This window comes from Salmo trutta, chromosome 10, assembly GCF_901001165.1.
Source record: "Salmo trutta chromosome 10, fSalTru1.1, whole genome shotgun sequence".
Lineage (NCBI taxonomy): Eukaryota > Metazoa > Chordata > Actinopteri > Salmoniformes > Salmonidae > Salmo > Salmo trutta.
Genome location: NC_042966.1, coordinates 10,841,204 through 10,863,308, shown reverse-complemented (window position 1 = coordinate 10,863,308; position 22,105 = coordinate 10,841,204). Strand labels below are relative to the sequence as shown.

The window sequence follows — 22,105 nt, the reverse complement described above, 5'->3', positions numbered from 1 at the left end:
TAGTAAGCTGTGAGTAGCCCATGTGCCTCATCCTAATAATTTGGTCCCTTTTCCCCTCATAATTTAGCCTACTGTTCTGACTTGGTGGTGCACATGTAACATATAGCCTGTTTTCGAAAAATGTCATAGAATATTGTAAGAGCTTTCATTTTCTGCTTATATGTCCCCTTTATTTGTCCTAAAGGTTCTGACTTGGTGTACAGCGAGCATACTGTAAGAACGGCCCATGTTCGGAATTCTGTTGCTTTATATTTCAAAAGTGCTGAACAAATAATTATATTGACTATGTCCGTCCTAGCTCGCTCATTAATGTCCTAATCTAAATTACGGATTGAGTATTAAAAATCTGTTGTTCTGCCCCTGAACAAGGCAGTTAACCCACTGTTCCTAGGCCATCATTGTAAATAAGAATTTGTTCTTAACTGACTTGCCTAGTTAAATAAAGGTCAAATAAAATAAATATCTGCTTGTCGTCCCCTTAACTTATGCCAAAGTTTGTACATCTCAAATGTCAGTAGAAACCACATTTGTTAAAACAAGTCAGCCACATCAGCACATTTTTTTTAAAGGCAGTAAATGAGGCTGAATGAACTGTTTCGCTGCCAGACAAGGCTCTGCTGATAGCCAGGTGTAGCAGTGGTAAGTTGTTGGGACAGATTTATGTAGGCCCTAACAGTTTGTGGGCACTGTTTGTCACCGTTATAGTGCAGTTCATGTATTTTTTAGTGTTGTGGCTTTGCTGGCATGCATAAAAACATTTTTAGGGGGGGGGGGGGGGGTTGCCCCACCAAGATCTACATGCCAAATTCACAACATCATCTAGATAGGTGTGCAACAAAAGTTCAACATTCACCTTCTGCTACCATTTCTGTCAAGCTGTCTACGCATGTAGTTTGACGCATACGTTCAATAAATCCTACATATGCACCACACAGAACGCACTGCAACTTGCCTCCGCAAGGCAAACGCAGCGTTCCATTGGAAATGAATGTACTTCTGGTGTACCAAAATGCAATGACACTGTCGGTGGGATCGAGGCGTTACTGCATTTTGGTACACCAGAAGTCCATTCATTTCCAATGGAACGCTGCGTTTGCTTTGCAGAAGCAGTTGCAATGCGTTCTGTGTGGTGCCTACGTTGGATTTATTGAACGTATGCGTCAAACCGTACGCGTAGACGGCTTAACAGAAAATGGTAGCATAAGGTGAATGTTGAACTTTTGCAAACATACAGATGACGCTGCGTACCATTTTGCGCATTGACGCTGTAGGTGTGATTGAGGCATTACTGGGGAACCTATTGGTTGTGCGTGCATATAGAACGTGTTGTTGTTTTGACAGTCGAAAAGGTCTGTATCCAAATCAGACTTTAGTAACCACATTGTGAGCCTGTTACAAGACAAATTATTATGGATTTGAAGAATATTCACTTTGTTACATCAGATTTGTTAAATGTGCCCATTCCAGCGTCCCATTGACCTCTTTACCACATCTACTAGCTACAAAAACAACGCTTTTTGATCTTCATTTAAGGTTAGCAGTGTGGTTAAGGTTAGGTATTAAATTAGATTTTAAGAAGAAAAATGTGAGAAATGGGCAGGGTTTAGCCATAATTATGACTTGGTGGCTGTGTTAACTACATAACACACTGCAAATACCTGAGCTATCAGTAGCACACAATGCCAGAAAACTAGGGTAAACAATGCTGACAAAATAGTAATGTGACGTGATCCATTTAATGCAAAATTGTGTCAATTTACTGAATCAATTTATTCCAACATTCAACATCGCTAATCTTGAGTCCTTCCACATAACAGATACATATTTATTCAGCGCAGTGCTCATCCCACCTGCAGTAAATGCAAACTACAGTACAAAAGTACATGAGAGACCTCTAGGGGATAGAAAAAAAAACAGTGCACCATTTTTTTTATTTTTTAAAGCTGTACTCTCCTCTGTACATTTGGTCAAGGGCAGAAGTACAGTCTTGCTTTCGTTGTCAAATCTACATTTGATTTGACCCCCCAAAAATATGCTAGCTTGTTGAGGGAAATTACTGATCTTGGAAACAGGAGACTTAAGCTTTCCTCAAATTTCAAGTTAGCCTAGAAGGAAATACCAAAGAAATGAACATGCAACAGATTATTTTTTGAACAAATAAGTCCAGTTTTTATTATTATGGTTGTTAATGCAGCAGTGGCTCTTCCATCTGAACATTGATAAATAAAACACCGACAAAAAATGTTTTTGTTAAGGTTTCCTCAAGACACTGTGAAAGAAATAACCAAATTATCATTCCACACATTTAGATTTTCCTTCACCAATGTCCATACTCAATAGAATGTTTTTCCTCTTTAAAAAAAGTCATCCAACAAGAACCTGAAGGGTGGCAGCGTTCTCCCCTGTCCATGCCCCTCAGGAGTAACTTGATGTTTTGCTGCCGACATCGTCCTCCTGCGTTCCCATACTCTGAAACATACAGTGTGATACAAACCATTAGCAATCATTTTAATACTAACTAAAAGACCAGGGGTTTCGTATAAATAAAAAATACCAACAAATATTCAACCAACTAAACTGTGAAAATACTCCGCTTGGAAAACCACTAGAGGAGCCTAAAGAATGTAATTGTTGCTTCCTACCTTCTGAACAAACTGCGGGTTTACTGTGATTTCTTGATCCATGGACTTTAGTTTTTCATCCAGCTCTATACACTTCAGCATCTGTGAAGGACACAAGACAAGGCATTTACTTCACTAAAACAGTACCAAATGATATGCAAATAATTGTTGTCACTTCATTGCACCTGAATTGAAATTTCCATATAAGGATAGATAATCAATACTGCCATTCTCTTACCTCTTGGTCAATTTTGTGAAGCATTGCGGGGTTGTTGTATTTCTCCGGGTTGTCATGGAAACAGACCATGCCATCCTTTTGGTTGATACTGGCATAGATCTCACCATCTTCAATCTGTAAGGAACAGAAAGGTAATTAATGGACGAATCAATGTTAGATCTAATCTTTGAAGTGAACGCCATTTTCTTTGATACATTCAAAATTGAGTGTTCTCGGAGTACTGAGAAAGTGTGTCTATCCTCCTGCGGTCACGTTGGCTTACCATGTGCAAGACATACTTCTCTGCCTCCTGGGGCCCTGACAGCTGCACTCGACTCGCCATGTCTTGCAAGGACAGCGTCAGGAAAGTCTGCAAAGAAAGAAGGGTGGTCAGATACATTGCTTTTCCATTTGCTTTAAATCCTTTATTTACACCCTGGTAACAGGGTGAAGATAGGGACGAAGAAGTTAGATTTGAGGTGAAGGACAGGAGGTATATTTTGAATATAGTTGAGGTAAGTGCAGATGGAGATATATTAAGAATGAGAATGGTGTATTGGGGGTAAACGAGTTGAGCGAGGACTACTGATAGACATATTAGGAGGTATATGTGAGATGAGGGGTCATATTTGAGGTGAAGAAGACATGATCTGAAGGGGAAGGAAGTACACCTTTGTTAGCCTCTGGATGTTCTTCTTGTAGAGGGAGGACAGGCACTGCTTGACCAGCCCTGTGTTGTTGTCGCGTGTGAAGGTCTCACTGTGTTTATTCACCTGGGAGCGCAGTTCTGCTGGGTTGTTGGTGGCGTACACCTGAGCAAGCTCATGGTACGCGTTGCTGAGAGGCTGCAGAAACAAAAAGCAGTAGAATATGTCATATGTATAGTATGTAGTACAACAGATAATTCAAAATATAATGGCATGTTTAAGCCTTAAGGATGTGAAATATGGCCCTTTTTGGATCTTCATTCTCACCTTTATGAACCTGCCAACTATCTGTGACGTGTACTTGGGGAGCTGCTGCACTTTGCCGTGGAGAATCAGGGAGACCAGGATGTACTTCTTATAGGCCTCCAACATGATGTGACTGACAGCCATGGCTGGAGTGGTTATTGCCTGCGGGAGAAGAGATCACCAGAATATCACAGAAGGGAACTAGAGATGTAAACAAAATACTGCATTGTTGGGAAAGAGTTTGCAAGTAAACATTTCACTGTACTGATTACACCCGTTGTATCCTGTTCATGTGACAAAAAAAAAAAACACTCTGATTTGATACGTCATTGCCGTTACAGATTAAATATCAACTCAGTGTATAGTGTACTTGACTACTGTATGCATCAAAATAGTAATTTGAAGGTAATGTCAAATGGTATTACAATGAGCAAAGGTTTTACTACTAGTATGCTAAATCAATTCACTTTTGATAACAGGAACACTAGGTCACATCCAAAACAGCTTTAGCACACACATTTTAGGTTCTCAAATAAGCCAGTACCTGTTCATAAAAATACAGTGCTCTTTCAAAGTTCTTCAGACCCGTGTAGATCATGCCTCCGTAATAGTAGTAACATAGAAAGTGCTTTGCGTCGTAGGCGCCATTCTCCTTACAGATGTCCATCATGTCAAGCTCAAGAAACGGGAGGACAGGCTTGAAGCACTTTGCTAACAAGCACAGCTGTGGATGTACACACAAAAATAGTTGAGGGGTCATTCAATTTACCGTACTTTCCGGACTATAAGCCGCTACTTTGTTCCCAGGCTTTGAACCTTGCGGCTTAAACAATGATGCGGCTAATATATGGATTTTTCTCGCTTCAAATTTAAAAAATAAAAATAAATAAATAACACATTCTGTGACGTGCTCAGTTTTTTGGCGGCATGAAGCTTTCATTAGACCAATGAAATTGCCGAACGGGTTAAGGTCAAACAACTTTTTTGTTTACTGTTTAGATTAAATCGAGCGCTCTCAAACTTCCCATCATTCTGATTACAGTAGTCATTTTGTCACCCTCATCATGGCAAAGACACAGAGAAATGCATATGATGCAGCATTCAAGTTGAAGGCGATTGATCTGGCTGTTGGAAAAGGAAATAGAGCTGCTGCACGGGAGCTTGGTCTGGAGCAATGACTTTCTTGGTAGGCTACTGTTTACTGCAAATTTTTTATTTTTTGTTACAAGCCGTGTTTCGTTAAACCCTATTTATTTTTGTTACAAGCCGTGTTTCGTTAAAGCCTGTGTAAAGTTAATTTGTTTCAATGTACCGGTAGGCACCTGCGGCTTATAGACATGTGCGGCTTATTTATGTTCAAAATAATATTTTTTTTTAAATTCAGTGGGTGCGGCTTATATTCAGGTGCGCTCAATAGTCCGGAAATTACGGTAGTCTCGCAGCCAAGCATCAATACATTCCAATAATTATATAAGGTCAAAGATCCTGTTGATACAAATCAGTTTACTCACCTGACACAGGTCTGCATGAACTGAGGTAAGTTGGTTTGTGTTGATTTGCATTTTGTCTATTGCCTGTTTTAGAATGCCGACACCCCTCAATGGCTGTGAAAGAAAGAGATGCATTAAAACCATACGTAACAGAGATAAGAATGTGTCGTGAGCTCACTCCACACAGCTAGCTTGAAAATTCGCCAATGCCATCGAAAGCGCTCCTTTTCAGTGGCACAACTGGATAGTACGACGTTGTCAATCAGTGCGATCACCTGATTTGGCAAGGCAGAGGGCCCCAGGTTTGAGGCATGGTACGGTCAATTTGCCCTGAGTTGTAGTCAGAGAGAAAGGAAGCTAATCCTGCGAAGCTAGCACATTGGGCTGGGCGATATGGCCAAAATATATCACTATATTTAAAAAAATTGACAGTATGGCGGTATTTTATGTTTCTGAATAATACAAGTTAAATATGTTTAATGATATATGATTTTATTAGTCACATGCACAGGGTTGCCGATGTACTTGCAGGGCTCAGTTAAATTCTTAATTGGGGGGGGGGGGGGGGGGGTTGGCCTTTCTCCATTCTGATGGTTTTATACTCAACCAAACTCGGACAAAACTGACAGTGAAGTAGTCCAATGTGCAGAACCTTTCATTTAATTTAGCACTAGATCATTATTGACAGTATTGTAAAAACCCATACTGGTATGTGGATTCATGATATATCGCCCAGCCCTAGTTTCACATATCCTTCTTTTGAAAAACACATGCATTACACTTAGATCACGTAGAATGAACCGATATTAGTGATGGGGGATCGATAGTTACATATCACAATATTATTTTGGACAATATTATAGTGCCCTCCACTAATATTGGCACCATTTTGTAAATATGAGCAAAAGAAGCCGTGAAAAAAAATGTCTATTGTTTATCCTCTTGGTCTTTCATTCAAAATATTCACAAAAATCTAACCTTTAATTAAAGTAAAATAATTTGCAAGAAAAATTACACATTTTTCTCAAATATATATGTGTGCCACAATTATTGGCACCTCTTCATTCAATACTTCGTGCAACCTCCCTCTGCCAAGAAAACAACTCTGAGTGTTCTCCTATAATGCGTAATGAGGTTGGAGAACACATGGCAAGGGACCTGAGACCATTCCTCCATACAGAATCTCTCCAGATTCCGAGGTCCTCTTCAGATCATCCCACAGGTTTTCTATTGGGTTTAGGTCAGGGGACTGGGATGGCAAAACCTTGATTCTGTAGTCAGTGAAACATTTTTGTGTTGATTTTGAGGTGTGCTTTGGATCATTGTCCTGCTGGAAGATCCAACCACGGCCCAGTTTAAGCTTTCTAGCAGAGGCAGTCTGGTATTGATATAATATCTATAGAGTCCATGATACCATGTATCCTAACAAGTTGTCCAGGGCATTTGGAAGAAAAACAGCACCACAACATCAAAAGACCCACCAATGTGGCAGGGCTTGAAAACTATTACAGACTACAAAGGGAAACCAAGATGCGAGCTGCCCAGTGACGCGGGCCTACCAGACGAGCTAAATGCCTTTTATGCTAGCTTCGAAGCAGCAACACTGAAGCATGCACGAGAGCACCAGCTGTTCTGGATGACTATGTGATAACGCTCTCGGTAGCTGATGTGAACAAAACCTTTAAACAGGTCAACATTCACAAAGCCGCTGGGCCAGTCGGATTACCAGGACGTGTACTCAAAGCATGCGCAGATCCACAGATGATGCAATCGCTATTGCATTCCACACTGCCCTTTCCCATCTGGACAAAAGGAACACCTATGTGAGAATGCTATTCAGCTCAGCGTTCAACAACATAGCTTAGTGATGAGCTTCGTGGGCACTAAGGACTCTGGAACTAAACACCTACCTCTGAAACTGGATCCTTGACTTCCTGACGGGCCGCCCCCAGGTGGTAAGAGTAGGCAACAATACGTCTGCCACGCTGATCCTTAACACTGGGGCCCCTCAGGGTTGTGTACTTAGTCCCCTCCTGTATTCCCTGTTCACCCACGACTGCGTGGCCAAACACAACTCCAACACCATCATTAAGTTTGCTGATGACACAACAGTGATCACCAGTGAACACTGATCACCGACAACAATGAGACGGCCTATAGGGAGGAGGTCAGAGAACTGTCAGTGTGGTGCCAGGACAACAACCTCTCCCTCAATGTGAGCAAGATAAAGGAGCTGATAGTGGACTACAGGAAAAGGCGGGCCGAACAGGCCCCCAATTAACATCGACAGGGCTGTAGTGGAGCGGGTCGAGAGTATCAAATTCCTTGGTGTCCACATCACCAACGAACAATCATGGTCCAAACATACCAAGACAGTTGTGAAGAGGGCACAACAAAACCTTTTCCCCCTCAGGAGACTGAAAAGATTTGGCATTGGCCCCTAGATCCTCAAAAGGTTCTACAGCTGCACCATCGAGAACATCCTGGCCGGTTGCATCACCACTTGGTATGGCAACTGCTCGGCACCTGACCGTAAGGCGCTACAGAGGGTAGTGCGAACGGCTCAGTACATTACCGGGGCCAAGCTTCCTGCCATCCAGGACCTATATAATAGGCGTGTCAGAGGAAAGCCCATAAAATTGTCAGAGACTCCAGTCACCTAAGTTATAGACCGTTTTCTCTGCTACTGCACGGCAAGCGGTACCGGAGCACCAAGTCTAGGACCAAAAGGCTCCTCAACAGCTTCTACCCCGAAGACATTAGACTGCTGAACAATTCATAAAAATCGCCACCTGACAATTTACATTGACACCCCCCCTCATGTACACTGCTGCTACTCGCTGTTTGCTTGTTACCTATGCATAGTCACTTCGCCCCCACCTACATGAACAGATTACCTCAACTAGCCTGTACCCCTTCACACTGACTCGGTACCGGTGCCCCCTGTATATAGCCTCGTTATTGTTATTCTTATTTTGTTACTTTTTATTTTAGCCTACTTGGTAAATACCTTCTTGAACTGCAATGTTGGTTCATGGCTGGTAAGTAAGTATTTCACGGTAAAGTCTACACTTGTTGTATTCGGCTCATGTGGCAAATAAAGTTTGATTTGATACTTCACAGTGGGGATGAGGTGCTTTTCTGCATGGCTATCTTTCTGTCTACATCAAACCCACTTCTGGTGTTTGTTTCCAAAAAGCTCTTTCAGTCTCATCTGACCATAGAACCCGGTCCCATTGAAAGTTCTAGTAACGTTTGGCAAACTGTAGGCGCTTGAGTTTGTTGTTTGATGACACCAAAGGCTTTTTTCTGGCAACACTCCCAAACAATTTTTGGTTATGTAGGTGGCATATGATTGTAGTTTTGGAGACTTTCCAACCCCAAGACCCAACTAACGTCTGCAAATCTCCAGTTGTGATCCTTGGAGATTTTTTGGCCACTCAAACCATCCCATCACTGTGCGCAGGTTCAATATCGACACACGTCCTCTTCCAGGCAAATTGTTAACATCTTTAGTTGCTTTAAACTTGTTAATTATTGCCCTGATAGTGGAAATTGGCATTTTCAACAGTTGAGCTATTTTCTTATAGTCATTTCGTGATTTGTGCAGCACAACAACCTTTTGTCGCACATCATTACTGTATTCTCGGGTCTTTCCCATAGTGATGGATGACTATGGGAAGATGGCCTGTGTGTCACCTCATATTTATACCCAAGTGAAACAGGAAGTCATGGCTTACTACTTAAGTGTTCCTGATCACTCAGGTGAACTTATAAACGTAAAATATGAATGGGAATATACTTCAGTTAGATTTTACTCATAAGAATTTCTAGGGGTGCCAATAAATGTGGCACATATGTTTTGGAGAAAAATATTCATCGCACATTTGTATTATTTTTTTTTTTCTCCAATCATTTTACACTGCTCAAAAAAATAAAGGGAACACTTAAACAACACAATGTAACTCCAAGTCAATCACACTTCTGTGAAATCAAACTGTCCACTTAGGAAGCAACACTGATTGACAATAAATTTCACATGCTGTTGTGAAAATGGAATAGACAACAGGTGGAAATTATAGGCAATTAGCAAGACACCCCCAATAAAGGAGTGGTTCTGCAGGTGGTGACCACAGACCACTTCTCAGTTCCTATGCTTCCTGGCTGATGTTTTGGTCACTTTTGAATGCTGGCGGTGCTTTCACTCTAGTGGTAGCATGAGACGGAGTCTACAACCCACACAAGTGGCTCAGGTAGTGCAGCTCATCCAGGATGGCACATCAATGCGAGCTGTGGCAAGAAGGTTTGCTGTGTCTGTCAGCGTAGTGTCCAGAGCATGGAGGCGCTACCAGGAGACAGGCCAGTACATCAGGAGACGTGGAGGAGGCCGTAGGAGGGCAACAACCCAGCAGCAGGACCTCTACCTCCGCCTTTGTGCAAGGAGGAGCACTGTGTCTGCTCAAACGGTCAGAAACAGACTCCATGAGGGTGGTATGAGGGCCCGACGTCCACAGGTGGGGGTTGTGCTTACAGCCCAACACCGTGCAGGACGTTTGGCATTTGCCAGAGAACACCAAGATTGGCAAATTCGCCACTGGCGCCCTGTGCTCTTCACAGATGAAAGCAGGTTCACACTGAGCACATGTGACAGACGTGACAGAGTCTGGAGACGCCGTGGAGAACGTTCTGCTGCCTGCAACATCCTCCAGCATGACCGGTTTGGCGGTGGGTCAGTCATGGTGTGGGGTGGCATTTCGGCCCTGGGTTCCTCCTAATGCAAGACAATGCTAGACCTCATGTGGCTGGAGTGTGTCAGCAGTTCCTGAAAGAGGAAGGCATTGATGCTATGGACTGGCCTGCCCGTTCCCCAGACCTGAATCCAATTGAGCACATCTGGGACATCATGTCTCGCTCCATCCACCAACGCCACGTTGCACCACAGACTGCCCAGGAGTTGGCGGATGCTTTAGTCCAGGTCTGGAAGGAGATCCCTCAGGAGACCATCCGCCACCTCATCAGGAGCATGCCCAGGCATTATAGGGAGGTCATACAGGCACGTGGAGGCCACACACACTACTGAGCCTCATTTTGACTTGTTTTAAGGACATTACATCAAAGTTGGATCAGCCTGTAGTGTGGTTTTCCACTTTCATTTTGAGTGTGACTCCAAATACAGACCTCCATGGGTTGATAAATTGGATTTCCATTTAATATTTTTGTGTGATTTTGTTGTCAGCGCATTCAACTATGTAAAGAAAAAAGTATTTAATAAGATTATTTCATTCATTCAGATCTAGGATGTGTTATTTTAGTGTTCCCTTTATTTTTTTGAGCGGTGTACTTCAATTAAAGGTTCCATGTTTGTGAATAATTTGAATGAAAGACCAAGAGGATAAACAGCAAATAAATGTTTTCCACAGTCCATTTTGCTCATATTTACCAAGGGTGCCACAAAATTAGCGGAGGGCACTGTATATTGATACTTTGGCTCCAAGTATCGATTTGTAAAAAAAAAATACAAAAAAAGGTTTGGTAGTGTGCACTAGTCGGCTGTACCTATGCCAAAACTCCGGTATTTTTCATCCTATGGCATGTTCGCCATCTTTTTAAATAGTGAGCCAACATGTTTTTAGCACTGTTATTTCCAATGACTGATCAAAACAAACTTTGTCATACCTCTCTGCAGTCATGCCTCTCTGCAGCAGACATATAGTGAGCAATATGTTTGGAACATCAAATCAGAATACATAGTGCATCGTCACCTAAGTATTGTGATAATATCGTATCGTGAGGTCCCTGGAAATTCCCAGCCCTAATCAATATGCATTCTCATGGGTTGTCTTTTTGTTTTTGAAATTATGTAGAATAGTAATACCCTAATCTGGGTCGTATCTTGTAAAAACATGAGTCATTTCGTTAAATAGAGCATGTAAATGTGTTAACAGACAAGTAAGTTCATGCATTAGCTCTTCTGGTTTAAATGTTTTGCCCCCGTTTGGCAAGTCCTACCTGTTTTCGTTCTACAAGGGCATTTGTCAACTGATGGCAGAGGCCGGCAACTGTGAAGAGAAATAATAAAAGTAGTAAGTAGGTTTAACAGGTTCAATCAAGCTAAATTAATTTTGCCCTGAACATTTGACCTTGAACATTCTCCACATTCCTTAGGATTTGACTCTAATAAATACAAGATGTTAACACCTCACGGAGTAAACCATTCCTCTGAAACTCAGTTGAATCCAAGGCTTCTAAAAACCAAAAGTTATTTAAGTTTAGACTTACAAGTGTCTGTTGCATATCGGATGTGCTCCCCATTGCAGGTACTGATGAAGAGCTGGACTTGGGAAAAGAGCGTCTCAAAGTCAGGGATGTTTGGCATGGAGAACTTCACAAACCTGTATGAAGGGAAAGTGAAAACTGGCAGTGAGTACACAAGTATTTTTTTTTTTTACACAGTACATGAAAGCAAAAAAGATTGTAGACTATAAGACAGTTTCAACAGGCACATCATTTAATTTGAACACCAGGGGTAGAAACCTTGATCTGTGTGATATACTTCTGAGTCATGAGCCCCGAATGCACAGGTACACTAAGCAGAAAATGACTCAAAGTCATAGCCTAGATCAGTGATTTACTTATAATCATTGATCAGGGATTAAAGGACTGCAGAGGAGAGCAGGCTACTCACAGCACAGCCAGGACGCCCAGGGAGTGCTCCTGGATGTCCAAGGCCCCCAGTACGGTGTCCAGGTGGGACAGGTTCTTGGCCAACAGCTCCCCGCTCTTGTTGATCAGTTCACACAGCTGTGTCATCTGACCTGAGATGCAACATTAAAGACAATTGGTAAACAAACAATGCAGCCCTACTAGAGCTGGTTGAAGAGAAGTACAGGTCCAAATCAAGAAACAGTTAGTGTTATGTTGTTGAGTATATAACCTAAATAGTTTAATTTACACAAGTGTTTCTCCCATTTTTAGATGAGACCTCCCTAACCCAACCATTAATGTCCAGACCCAGTTCACACCCATCTAACCCAGAGATGAAAGTGTATGTCAGTCATAACTAAATATTTCATTATGTTGCTCCCATATAATGCTTATTTCTAACGATATTGTAATGCAGGCTATAAAACTCTGTACCAACAAACTAACCAGAACGTCAACTGAATACACCTGCATATGTAAATAATTAAGTAATAAAACATATTTTTCAAATATTGGGTGCCACTAAGAACATTGAGCATGCTTTTATAATGAAACCCGGTCCAGCTGCATAGTTCACATTCTTTGCAGTTACTGTAAAATATATCGGCCGGTCAAGTGTCCTGTCAAGGCCTGCACTGGGTACATTAGCTATGGAAGTAACGCATATTGCTTTACAGATGGGACTGTCGACCAATACCATTTGACAATGGCGCTCTGCAACCAATCGCGCCTACTTAGGGCGGAACTACCGGTAAGCATTCCACTGAAATATTTTTCTCGAACAAAAACAAAGTTAGATTTTAAAACACGTATTCGTTTACTGTGTTGTTATTGGTACGCTTTTAGTGTCCAGGGGTAAAAACACATCTTTCTGAACTACTTTTTTGAGGCCTCATTCCCAAAAACAATACATTTAGGGCTGTGTTTACATGATAAAGCAAAAAGGAGGATCTAGCTATCCAGTTTGGCTAGCTAGCTATGCTATCAGTAAAGCATTTCTTAGCATTGGCTAATAGTTTCAGCTCGTCTGACAACTAAAACATGTTTAATGTCCATACCTTGAGCGGAGAGCTGCCGCACATTGTTCACGAACTGCTCCAAGGCTGAAGCCATTGTTATATATGTCCAAAGTGGTAGCAATTCAGACTGTTTTTCATTCAGATGTCAGAAACAACTCCGTCCGGACTGAGACAGGGGGCCACACAGCCGCCACTGAGAGAAAAGTATCGCGAGACCTTAGTAAGAACAGACGGGATCCAACGAGATGGAACTTTAGGCTCTTAAAGGGACAGGCAGAGTTTTGCTAAATTAATTTCAGAAACCTTGTTATTGCGGTTTGCTACCATTTATTCCCCACTTTTCTCTAAACGTAATCCCCCTGAGAACATATTGTGATTGTTGTTCTTTGCTATCAATAATTGTTATAATTGGGAATTTAGCTTCCTTACAAAAGGTGGCTCACTTTTTTCCCTCACAGCCAAGTAAACACAGGAAGTGCAGTGCAGTGCGGTGGCTACCGGGTTGCAGGCAAAGATATTATAAAGTTGGAGATTTCCCACTCAACTACAGCCATGGAGGGCCAGAGTGCTGTACTGTTTTTCAGTGTTTCCTTCTAATTGGACTGATTCAGATCTGGATGGGGACACCTGTAACACAAGGTGAATTGAATAGCTCTGCAACTGCATTTTAAAATGTTCAAATCAAGTTTATTTGTCATATGGATACACGTGGTACACAGTACAATGAAATGCGTAGATGCAAGATCCCCGCTCAACAATGCGACATAATAAGAAGGAGAAAGTTAAAAGTCATAATAAATAATACATGGATTATAATGTACAGACCTTTATCCTTTTTCCAGGTGTGACTTGGCAAAACAAGATTATTGGGGGCCCCTACAACACCTCCCTGAAGCTTACCAATGAACCAGAGGCCACCCCTGCTTCCTACCCAGTACAACAGACCGTTATCAAACCATACAGTAGGCCAGCACACTCCACTCTTCTACCTGTAGCTGCCTGATACTGCTCCTCAGGATGTCTTCATTGTTCTGGTGCCTCATTGGATCAGTCTTGCGATTGACTACAGCTGCTTAGTCTTTCTTGCCAGACTCATGGTTGGCACTAATAGACTCATGGTTGGCCATTAATAGATGCAAACTGCTTTAGCGCCTATTAACAATAGTATCATCTGGTCGGGGGCGTTTTGTTAAGATCCCCGACACTCGTTCTGAGCGTTATGGTTTGTGGTATGGTTTTGGAAACATAAGGAAATATCTTTCATATCAGCGACAAATAATAATTTAAAAAAAGGTTAAATTACTACACACCTTTATAGGGTTAGCGTAAGCGTTCCCACACAGCCATATCTCCATGTTACATCACTTGTTTACGGAAGACAGACTGAAGACATAGGTGGCAAGCCACCTGTGCTAATTAGCTATCTAGCGTACTCGGAACACCTGTGTGTAAGTGTAACTGGGGAGGAAGTGTAGTTCTTCAACTGTAGGCACACACAGCTTGTCTGTCTGTGCAAACTGCTACAGTAAGTGTAAAACTTTTATATGAAAGATTCTTTCTTGTTGATATTAAAGAAAAGAGTCTGAAAACCCTACATATGGAGAAGAAGTGATCCCCAGAGCTGACTGATTCCTCCCTTCACTGTTATTTTGCTTGTCCTGCTGCATGCATGCTGTCAGCCTGTTTTGATGTAAAAATTCATGTTGATATGCTAATATTGAATGTTGTTGATGTTTACCCTTTCAGGCTCCATGGTACAAGTTTGCCTCTGGATTTTTAAACCCAACTGAGAAACTGAGGACATGTGCGTCAACTTGTTTCAGGACATTGTCTTTGACTGGAAGATGTAGGCAGGCTTTACATCTTGGGGGACTTTGTACAGTAGGCAACACTTCTGGGAGCATTTGCACCAAATTTTACAGCTGCTGTGTGGCTGACGGTTGCGGCACTAATAGCTGAGGGTTGTGACACCAGTTCATACTGATAGTCGTGCACAAGTCTGGCAGACATATCAGTGTGGATGACGGATCACCACCTCAAGCTGAACCTCGGCAAGACGGAGCTGCTCTTCCTCCCGGGGAAGGACTGCCCGTTCCATGATCTCGCCATCACGGTTGACAACTCCCTTGTGTCCTCCTCCCAGAGTGCTAAGAACCTTGGCGTGATCCTGGACAACACCCTGTCGTTCTCCACTAACATCAAGGCGGTGACCCGATCCTGTAGGTTCATGCTCTACAACATTCGCAGAGTACGACCCTGCCTCACACAGGAAGTGACGCAGGTCCTAATCCAGGCACTTGTCATCTCCCGTCTGGATTACTGCAACTCGCTGTTGGCTGGGCTCCCTGCCTGTGCCATTAAACCCCTACAACTCATCCAGAACGCCGCAGCCCATCTGGTGTTCAACCTTCCCAAGTTCTCTCACGTCACCCCACTCCTCCGCTCTCTCCACTGGCTTCCAGTTGAAGCTCGCATCCGCTACAAGACCATGGTGCTTGCCTACGGAGCTGTGAGGGGAACGGCACCTCCATACCTTCAGGCTCTGATCAGGCCCTACACCCAAACAAGGGCACTGCGTTCATCCACCTCTGGCCTGCTGGCCCCCCTACCTCTGAGGAAGCACGGTTCCCGCTCAGCCCAGTCCAAATTGTTCGCTGCTCTGGCACCCCAATGGTGGAACAAGCTCCCTCAAGACGCCAGGACAGCGGAGTCAATCACCACCTTCCGGAGACACCTGAAACCCCACCTCTTTAAGGAATACCTGGGATAGGATAAAGTAATCCTTCTAACCCCCCCCCTTAAAAGATTTAGATGCACTATTGTAAAGTGGTTGTTCTACTGGATATCATAAGGTGAATGCACCAATTTGTAAGTCGCTCTGGATAAGAGCGTCTGCTAAATGACTTAAATGTAAATGTAAATGTAAGTCCAAATACAATGCTGAAAGGCATAAATCAACAGTGCTTTGTTTAGCTAGCTTGCTGGCTAATGCTATGCAGCCCAAATGCCAAAGTCTGAACAATTGCAATAAAGGTTAAAACCAGAAAAAGTATATTTGACAGTGTCAATTAGTTTGTTGCATTAGCAACGAATCAACATTCCAAAATTGTTTTTATTTAAATGGAACCCTATTGAGAATAACACATTGACGTTCTGGACTTTCGAACACATCTCACGCTTCGTGAAGCCATTGTTTGATCACGGACAGAAATCAGTGAGGCGAGTAAATAATGTCATTACTGCCTAAGATAACTTTACGCCTATTTGGCAGAGAGAAATGTTCTTCATGACCAGTTCAAGTGTATATCCTCGTAAATGTCTTCTTCCTCTGGTGGACATGGATGGGGTCATTGCAGACTTGGAAGGGGGATTCCTTAAAAAATACCGGGCCAGGTACCCCAACGAACTGTACATCACCCTGGAGGACAGACAAGGATTCTGGGTGTCATCTCAGTATGGGAACTTGAGGCGTGATCTGTGTTGAAGTAGTTTTGAACTGTCCATTTTGCCAGTATTTGGCTCCATTCATTGTTCCCTCTATCCTTACCAGTCTCCCAGTCCCTGAAAAGCATCACCAGTCTCCCAGACGCTGAAAAGCATCCCCATAGCATGATGCTGCCACCACCATGCTCCACAGTTTTCTCCAAACATAGCACTTTGCATTACATTTTTGTTTCATCCGACCACAGCATCTTTTTAAATTATTTGTATTTTATTTTTTTATTTAACCAGGCAAGTCAGTTAACAACAAATTGTTATTTACAATGACAGCCTACCCTGGCCAAACCCGGACGATGCTGGGTCAATTGTGCGCTGCCCTATGGGACTCCCAATCACGGCCAGATGTGATACAGCCTGGAATCGAACCAGGGACTGTGACACCTCTTGCACTGAGATGCAGTGCCTTAGACCGCTGCGCCACACGGAAGCACTCATGACATAGTGTGCTCTGCTGAATGTCTTTGCTATGCGTTGTTTGCATAGCTAAAAAGTCACCATGCTTAGTTTTCCCAGAAATACTGTAGGCACTATCTTTATAGCTGGAACCTTTGCTTTACCCTTTGTTAGTGTTTCACTTTGGCCTAGCTGATGTGAACAACCATATAGCAGTTAACTTCAAGGGCAATTGTCCTCATTTAACAAATTCACAGGTCCCCCTGTTCCAACATTAGCCTACATTCTCATGTTAGGACATCTTCTTTGCTCACCTGTATGTTGTTGAAAATATTCATTGAAAACAAACTAACCCAGCTGTTTTCTTCTCTGTTTTCCAGCACAGATATTTTTATTTGCACCAGCCCTATAAAACATTATATACACTGCCCTGATGAGAAGGTAAGCTCGGAGTCAAGACAGAAATCCTGTAGGCTGGAGGCAGAGTGGTGATTGTGTTACCTCTTTCTAACAATAATGGTCTTTGCGCTCTCCCTTGCGCATGCGTGTTCAGTGTGCGTGGATAGAGAAACACCTGAGCTATGACTTCTTGGAGCAGATCATCCTGACCTGAGACAAGACCACGGTGACTGGGGACATCCTCATAGATGACACGCCAGACATCCTAGATGAGTCAAGTGTTTGTAGCAAAGCTGGAAAACTGGGTGTGTCTAAATGTATGTGTTTTGCATTTATGTGATGGTGTCATATGCATGCTACTTTGTCATACATTTAGGTATATTACAGTTTAGGTTGTTGGTAGTTAGTATTCCAGACCGTTAGATTAATCGACAAGCATTACGTGACCTTTGATGTGCCTCTGATGCAGGTGTAGAGCCCAACCCAACCTGGGAGCCCATCCTGTTCACTGTCTGCCACAACAAAAACGTATCCTCCAGCCACCGCCGCCTGCTCTCCTGGCCCGATGACTGGAGGGCCATCCTGGAGAGCAAGAGGCACTGAACCCTTAAGCACACACCAACCTCCCCTTCTCCACCCTGATGACCTACACTACATTGGGGTTCAACTGCTAGAGTGAATACCTCCACTAATACACCACAGTGAATCTCCAACTTGAAGTTAAGTGAGTATTAATCTGTTTGACCACTAGGGGGCACGCAGACTGAAGCGTGAGGTAGAAATTAGTGGTGTGCCTATCTCATCCTACTCGTAATCGTATCCGTTTTATCACACATCATAATCGAAAAACCCAGAAGTGTGCTTTAAATGCTGGTAAAGCCTATACCTTCAGGGCGCATTATTGCACTATCACTCAAATGTGCATTGTTATGCCCCTTCACTCATTCATGCACACATTGTTAAATGACCCAGACAGATGAAAATGCTCATGATTTACTTCTATTCAATTATCAACGAAACAGGCTAATAAATAGCCTAATGCATGACTGGCTACTATTACATTTACATTTTAGTCATTTAGCAGACACTCTTATCCAGAGCGACTTACAGTAGTGAATGCATACATTTCTTTTTTTTTTTTGTACCCCCTTGTGAATCGAACCCACAACCCTGGCGTTGCACACACCATGCTCTACCACTGAGCCACAGGGAAGACCGATTGACTGCATTTATTCCAGACACAGGTTTAGATGAAGGTAACGCTAGGCTAATTCGCTTGCCCCATATATTGTTTCACTTTCGAGAGGAGCAAAACTTTTCCCTCCCGACACTTATGCCACAACATTTGTACAATCAAAATAAACAATCTACATTTGTCATTTTATTTTCTACTGATCTGTTGCTCGGTAAACTTGTCTGGGCTAGAGTAAGTAATAATAGCAAGCAAGCATGGGTTTGGATCACGATTTAATGACAGACGTCGTCAGCAATGGAATATATGGACAAACAACGTAGGTCTACTGAACAACCGTATGGCCTCAGCAAAGTCGACAGGAAATAACTAGCTATGGATTCTGATTCATACGCGATGTTTGCAGAAGGGGAGTTTTCTGATCACAAATAATTACAAAAAATACTTGTCATAATCGTATTTGGAAAATTGAGCTCCATTACGGTACTCGTTTTGTCCGAGTACTCGGCACATCACTAGTAAAAATAATGAAAATGATTCTACTGTTTTTACTGTTTTCAGAGTTGACTGTTTTTACTCACTCATTACAGTTGTTTGAGTATCTATTGTCAGTTGTCTGTCTGTATGGTTTTGGAAAGTTTTGCAGCCTGTGTTTTGACAATTTGGGAGAATAAAGTATAATTTGAAAGGGATAAAATTATCCATTTTAAAAGTGGTCTAGAGTTGTTTAGTGTGGTGTGCACTTTATCCATCGATTAAGCACCATTCCTTATCAACTGACAGAGAGACTTACTATCACTCCACCCAAAGGCACACATCATTGCAAAATGTTTAAATAGTCACCACTGTCAATCACCTGAAAGATATACCACACGCATACACATTTTGTATGTTGACAAGGACATTGGCCCGAGGAGCATAGGACTCTGTTTTACATGTACTGTATGGGAATGACTCCATATTGTAAATGTTGTTTTCCACCATTGTGCCAACATACTGTAGATCAAATGGTAGCCTATTGTGGAAGGACCACCAGAGGGCAGGCTGGGCTCACGGATAGTAGCCCAACCAGGCATGTGAGTCAATGTGACCAGAGGCAATTAAGCACAGCTTACTAATGACTTATTCTCTTTTCCCTACAAGAGGGAGGAGGGAACCAGCGAAGAGGGAGAAGATAAACTGTCTCTGTAGAATGGCTACCAAGAGAGGGGAGCGATCCAAGAAGATCCATTAAGACGGTGACAAACCTGTGATTGGTGTTATAGTTTAAAGATAATCGTCTTGTGTTCCTGTGTCATCTGAAGAAGGTGTGTTTTTCTTCGGGAGATTCTCATTGATTGTGTTGGAGTGTTTGTATTGTCAGAAATCTCTCAACAGAGAACTGTGTTCAATCAAGAAAACCTACTCCTGACTCGTTTATTCCACCTTTCTGCTTTAGAGTGACACCAAATTACTTGGTCCGCTCACACTATATATATTTTTTCAACCTAGTTTAGGTCGGTTTTTATAGAGGGTTACATAGATGAATATGTTTTCAAGCTGCACCCATAGCTTATGTAATTATGTGTCCTTACCAATCCACATGCATGTACAAGGAATGACAGATATAACTAGGTGGCATGATTTAAAATGCATGTTAAATATATAACAATTATTAAAGTTGAAGAAAGTGAATATACTTACTTTTTTGAATATACATCATACATCACAAATATTTTATTTCAATATTGTCATTCATCTAAGCGTAACTTATTTGCATTAGTCGTATGTGTCTTTGTCACGGTTGTCGTAGGGTAAAGACCAAGACGCAGCGGGAAAATATATACTCATCTTCTTTTTATTTGGTGAAGAAGGGAAACGCAATAAACGTATACAAAAACACAAACGAACTGGACAGTCTTGTCAGGCACACAGCTAAACAAGCACAATCTCCCACCAACTAACAGGTGAAAACAGGCAACCTAAGTATGACTCTCAATCAGCAACAACGATGTACAGCTGTTCCTGATTGAGAGCCACACCAGGCCAACACAGAAATACAACACTAGACCAGCCCCCTAGAAATACAATACAAGAACATACCCAACAACCCGGAACACCTAAATCAAACACCCCATCTTACATAAATACATATCTAATAAACCCCGAACCACTTAAATCAAATACCCTTTCTACATAGATACACCACTAAACCCAGAAACACTCTACACAAAATAACCCTCTATATAAACACATAACCAAAAACATGTACAACAAATACCCTCTGCCACGTCCTGACCAAACTACAATAACAAATAGGTCCTTTACTGGTCAGGACGTGACAGTCTTATTGTTAGTGAGACAAAAAAAAAACTTAACCTCAAAATATCCTATACCCTCTGCTGTGAACAAATATGGTCAAGCTCTTCCATCAAAAAGCATGTATATCTCTTTGCAGGCCTTGCAGTATATTCACAAAGTGGTCTAGTGAAGAACTTATGATCAAGTTGCCTTTATTAACAAAGAACAACACTGATTGCGAGCAAACACCTAAACGGGTAACCATTTTGTGCTATTTGTTGCAATGGTGTCAGCTATTGCTGCTACTTCCTAAAATGTGGTCGCAGGCAGCATTGTGAATGGCCTATAAAGCTTCTTAAATGTTTCATCCATCACTCCTAGTGAGAGAATGTACTGTACAGTACTTACACCTAGCTGAATGTCTCTAGCGTCTAATTCAGTTGTACAAAATAATTTGAAATTGATGCTAAAATATTGTTCATTGGTAGTTCACCTATTGTGAGTGTCCTTTCCCCCAGTGATTCACAGAGCGGGCATAGCAAGCTTTGGCCTGACCTCTATGTGGCTCTGGTTCTAACTGTTTTCAGTCTAACCATATCAGCATGATGTTGTAGCTAACTAATTTTGAATCTTGTTTCACACAATGCCTTTGTACCAATGCCCCCTCCTTTTCTCTCCTCCCATCTCTGATGTTAATCAAATTGTAAAAGCACTGGTAGGCTTTTCTTGTGTTGATTTTTAACCTTCCATGTGTCTTTACAGTTGTCATGAAGGTAAGGAGATTAGGAAAAGAATGTTGTCAAGACTGTTGGACCACAAGTGTTGTTGTTCACACACGATTGCCCTGATGATGTCTGTCTATGGGGCGAGTTAGGGTTAAGCGATATGTGTGTGTGACCACTGTCCACTGCCCAGTCAACCACTGCGTCTCACAAAGCCTCTTCACGTCACTGCATCTTGTCAATGATTGCCTCGTGTCTTTGGTGTTGAATAATATGCCAATGTGTTTTTTTGGAGAACAGAAAATACACCAAATGTTGCCATTAACAACCGATTGAATAAAGAATGCAACATATTGAAAATATAGAGTATTCAATGATTTATTGAAAGTTTTACATGATCCTTTTAAAGGTCAAGTAGGAAAAATGTCTTGAGTTTAGGGGGGAAACATCTCCAGATTCAGCAGTAGGGGTCACTCTTACCACGCACTTCAGACCCAGGCACAGTAAAGCTCAACATATGCATTTGTTTGTTTTAGTGTTTCAGATTATTTTGTGCCCAATAGAAATGAATGTGAAATAATATACTTTGTCATTTTGGAGTCACTTTTATTGTAAA

General features: G+C 42.1%; 1 protein-coding gene and 1 long non-coding RNA gene across 3 annotated transcripts; one reads left to right on the top strand and one right to left on the bottom strand.

The window, feature by feature from the left end:
* Positions 1-1,718: 1,718 nt before the first annotated feature.
* Positions 1,719-13,208, bottom strand: LOC115201095 (COP9 signalosome complex subunit 3). The gene is made up of 12 exons (XM_029764378.1): positions 13,042-13,208; positions 11,967-12,096; positions 11,561-11,673; positions 11,291-11,340; positions 5,303-5,395; positions 4,336-4,515; positions 3,813-3,953; positions 3,510-3,683; positions 3,122-3,208; positions 2,860-2,973; positions 2,643-2,723; positions 1,719-2,469 (listed from the first exon to the last, which is right to left on the bottom strand). The coding sequence occupies exons 1-12, from the start codon at positions 13,094-13,096 to the stop codon at positions 2,416-2,418; spliced, it is 1,272 nt and encodes a 423-aa protein (XP_029620238.1). The 5' UTR covers positions 13,097-13,208; the 3' UTR covers positions 1,719-2,415.
* A 137-nt stretch (positions 13,209-13,345) lies between these two features.
* On the top strand, positions 13,346-20,161 carry LOC115201096 (uncharacterized). Of its 2 annotated transcripts, none has more exons than XR_003879686.1 (6): positions 13,346-13,641; positions 13,845-13,964; positions 17,277-17,337; positions 17,450-17,600; positions 17,765-18,019; positions 19,631-20,161. It is a non-coding gene; the product is annotated as an uncharacterized LOC115201096 (long non-coding RNA). The 2 variants fall into 2 exon arrangements; XR_003879685.1 differs by having other exon boundaries at positions 17,450-17,612.
* The last annotated feature ends 1,944 nt before the right edge of the window (positions 20,162-22,105 follow it).

Excerpts from the sequence above, each read along its gene's own strand:
- LOC115201095 (XM_029764378.1), bottom strand. The coding sequence starts at position 13,096 with ATGGCTTCAGCCTTGGAGCAGTTCGTGAACAATGTGCGGCAGCTCTCC. Across the intron at positions 4,516-5,302 it reads TTCATGCAGACCTGTGTCAG|CTGTGCTTGTTAGCAAAGTG; the intron begins GTGAGTAAACTG and ends GTACATCCACAG. Across the intron at positions 2,724-2,859 it reads TTCACAAAATTGACCAAGAG|ATGCTGAAGTGTATAGAGCT; the intron begins GTAAGAGAATGG and ends TGTCCTTCACAG.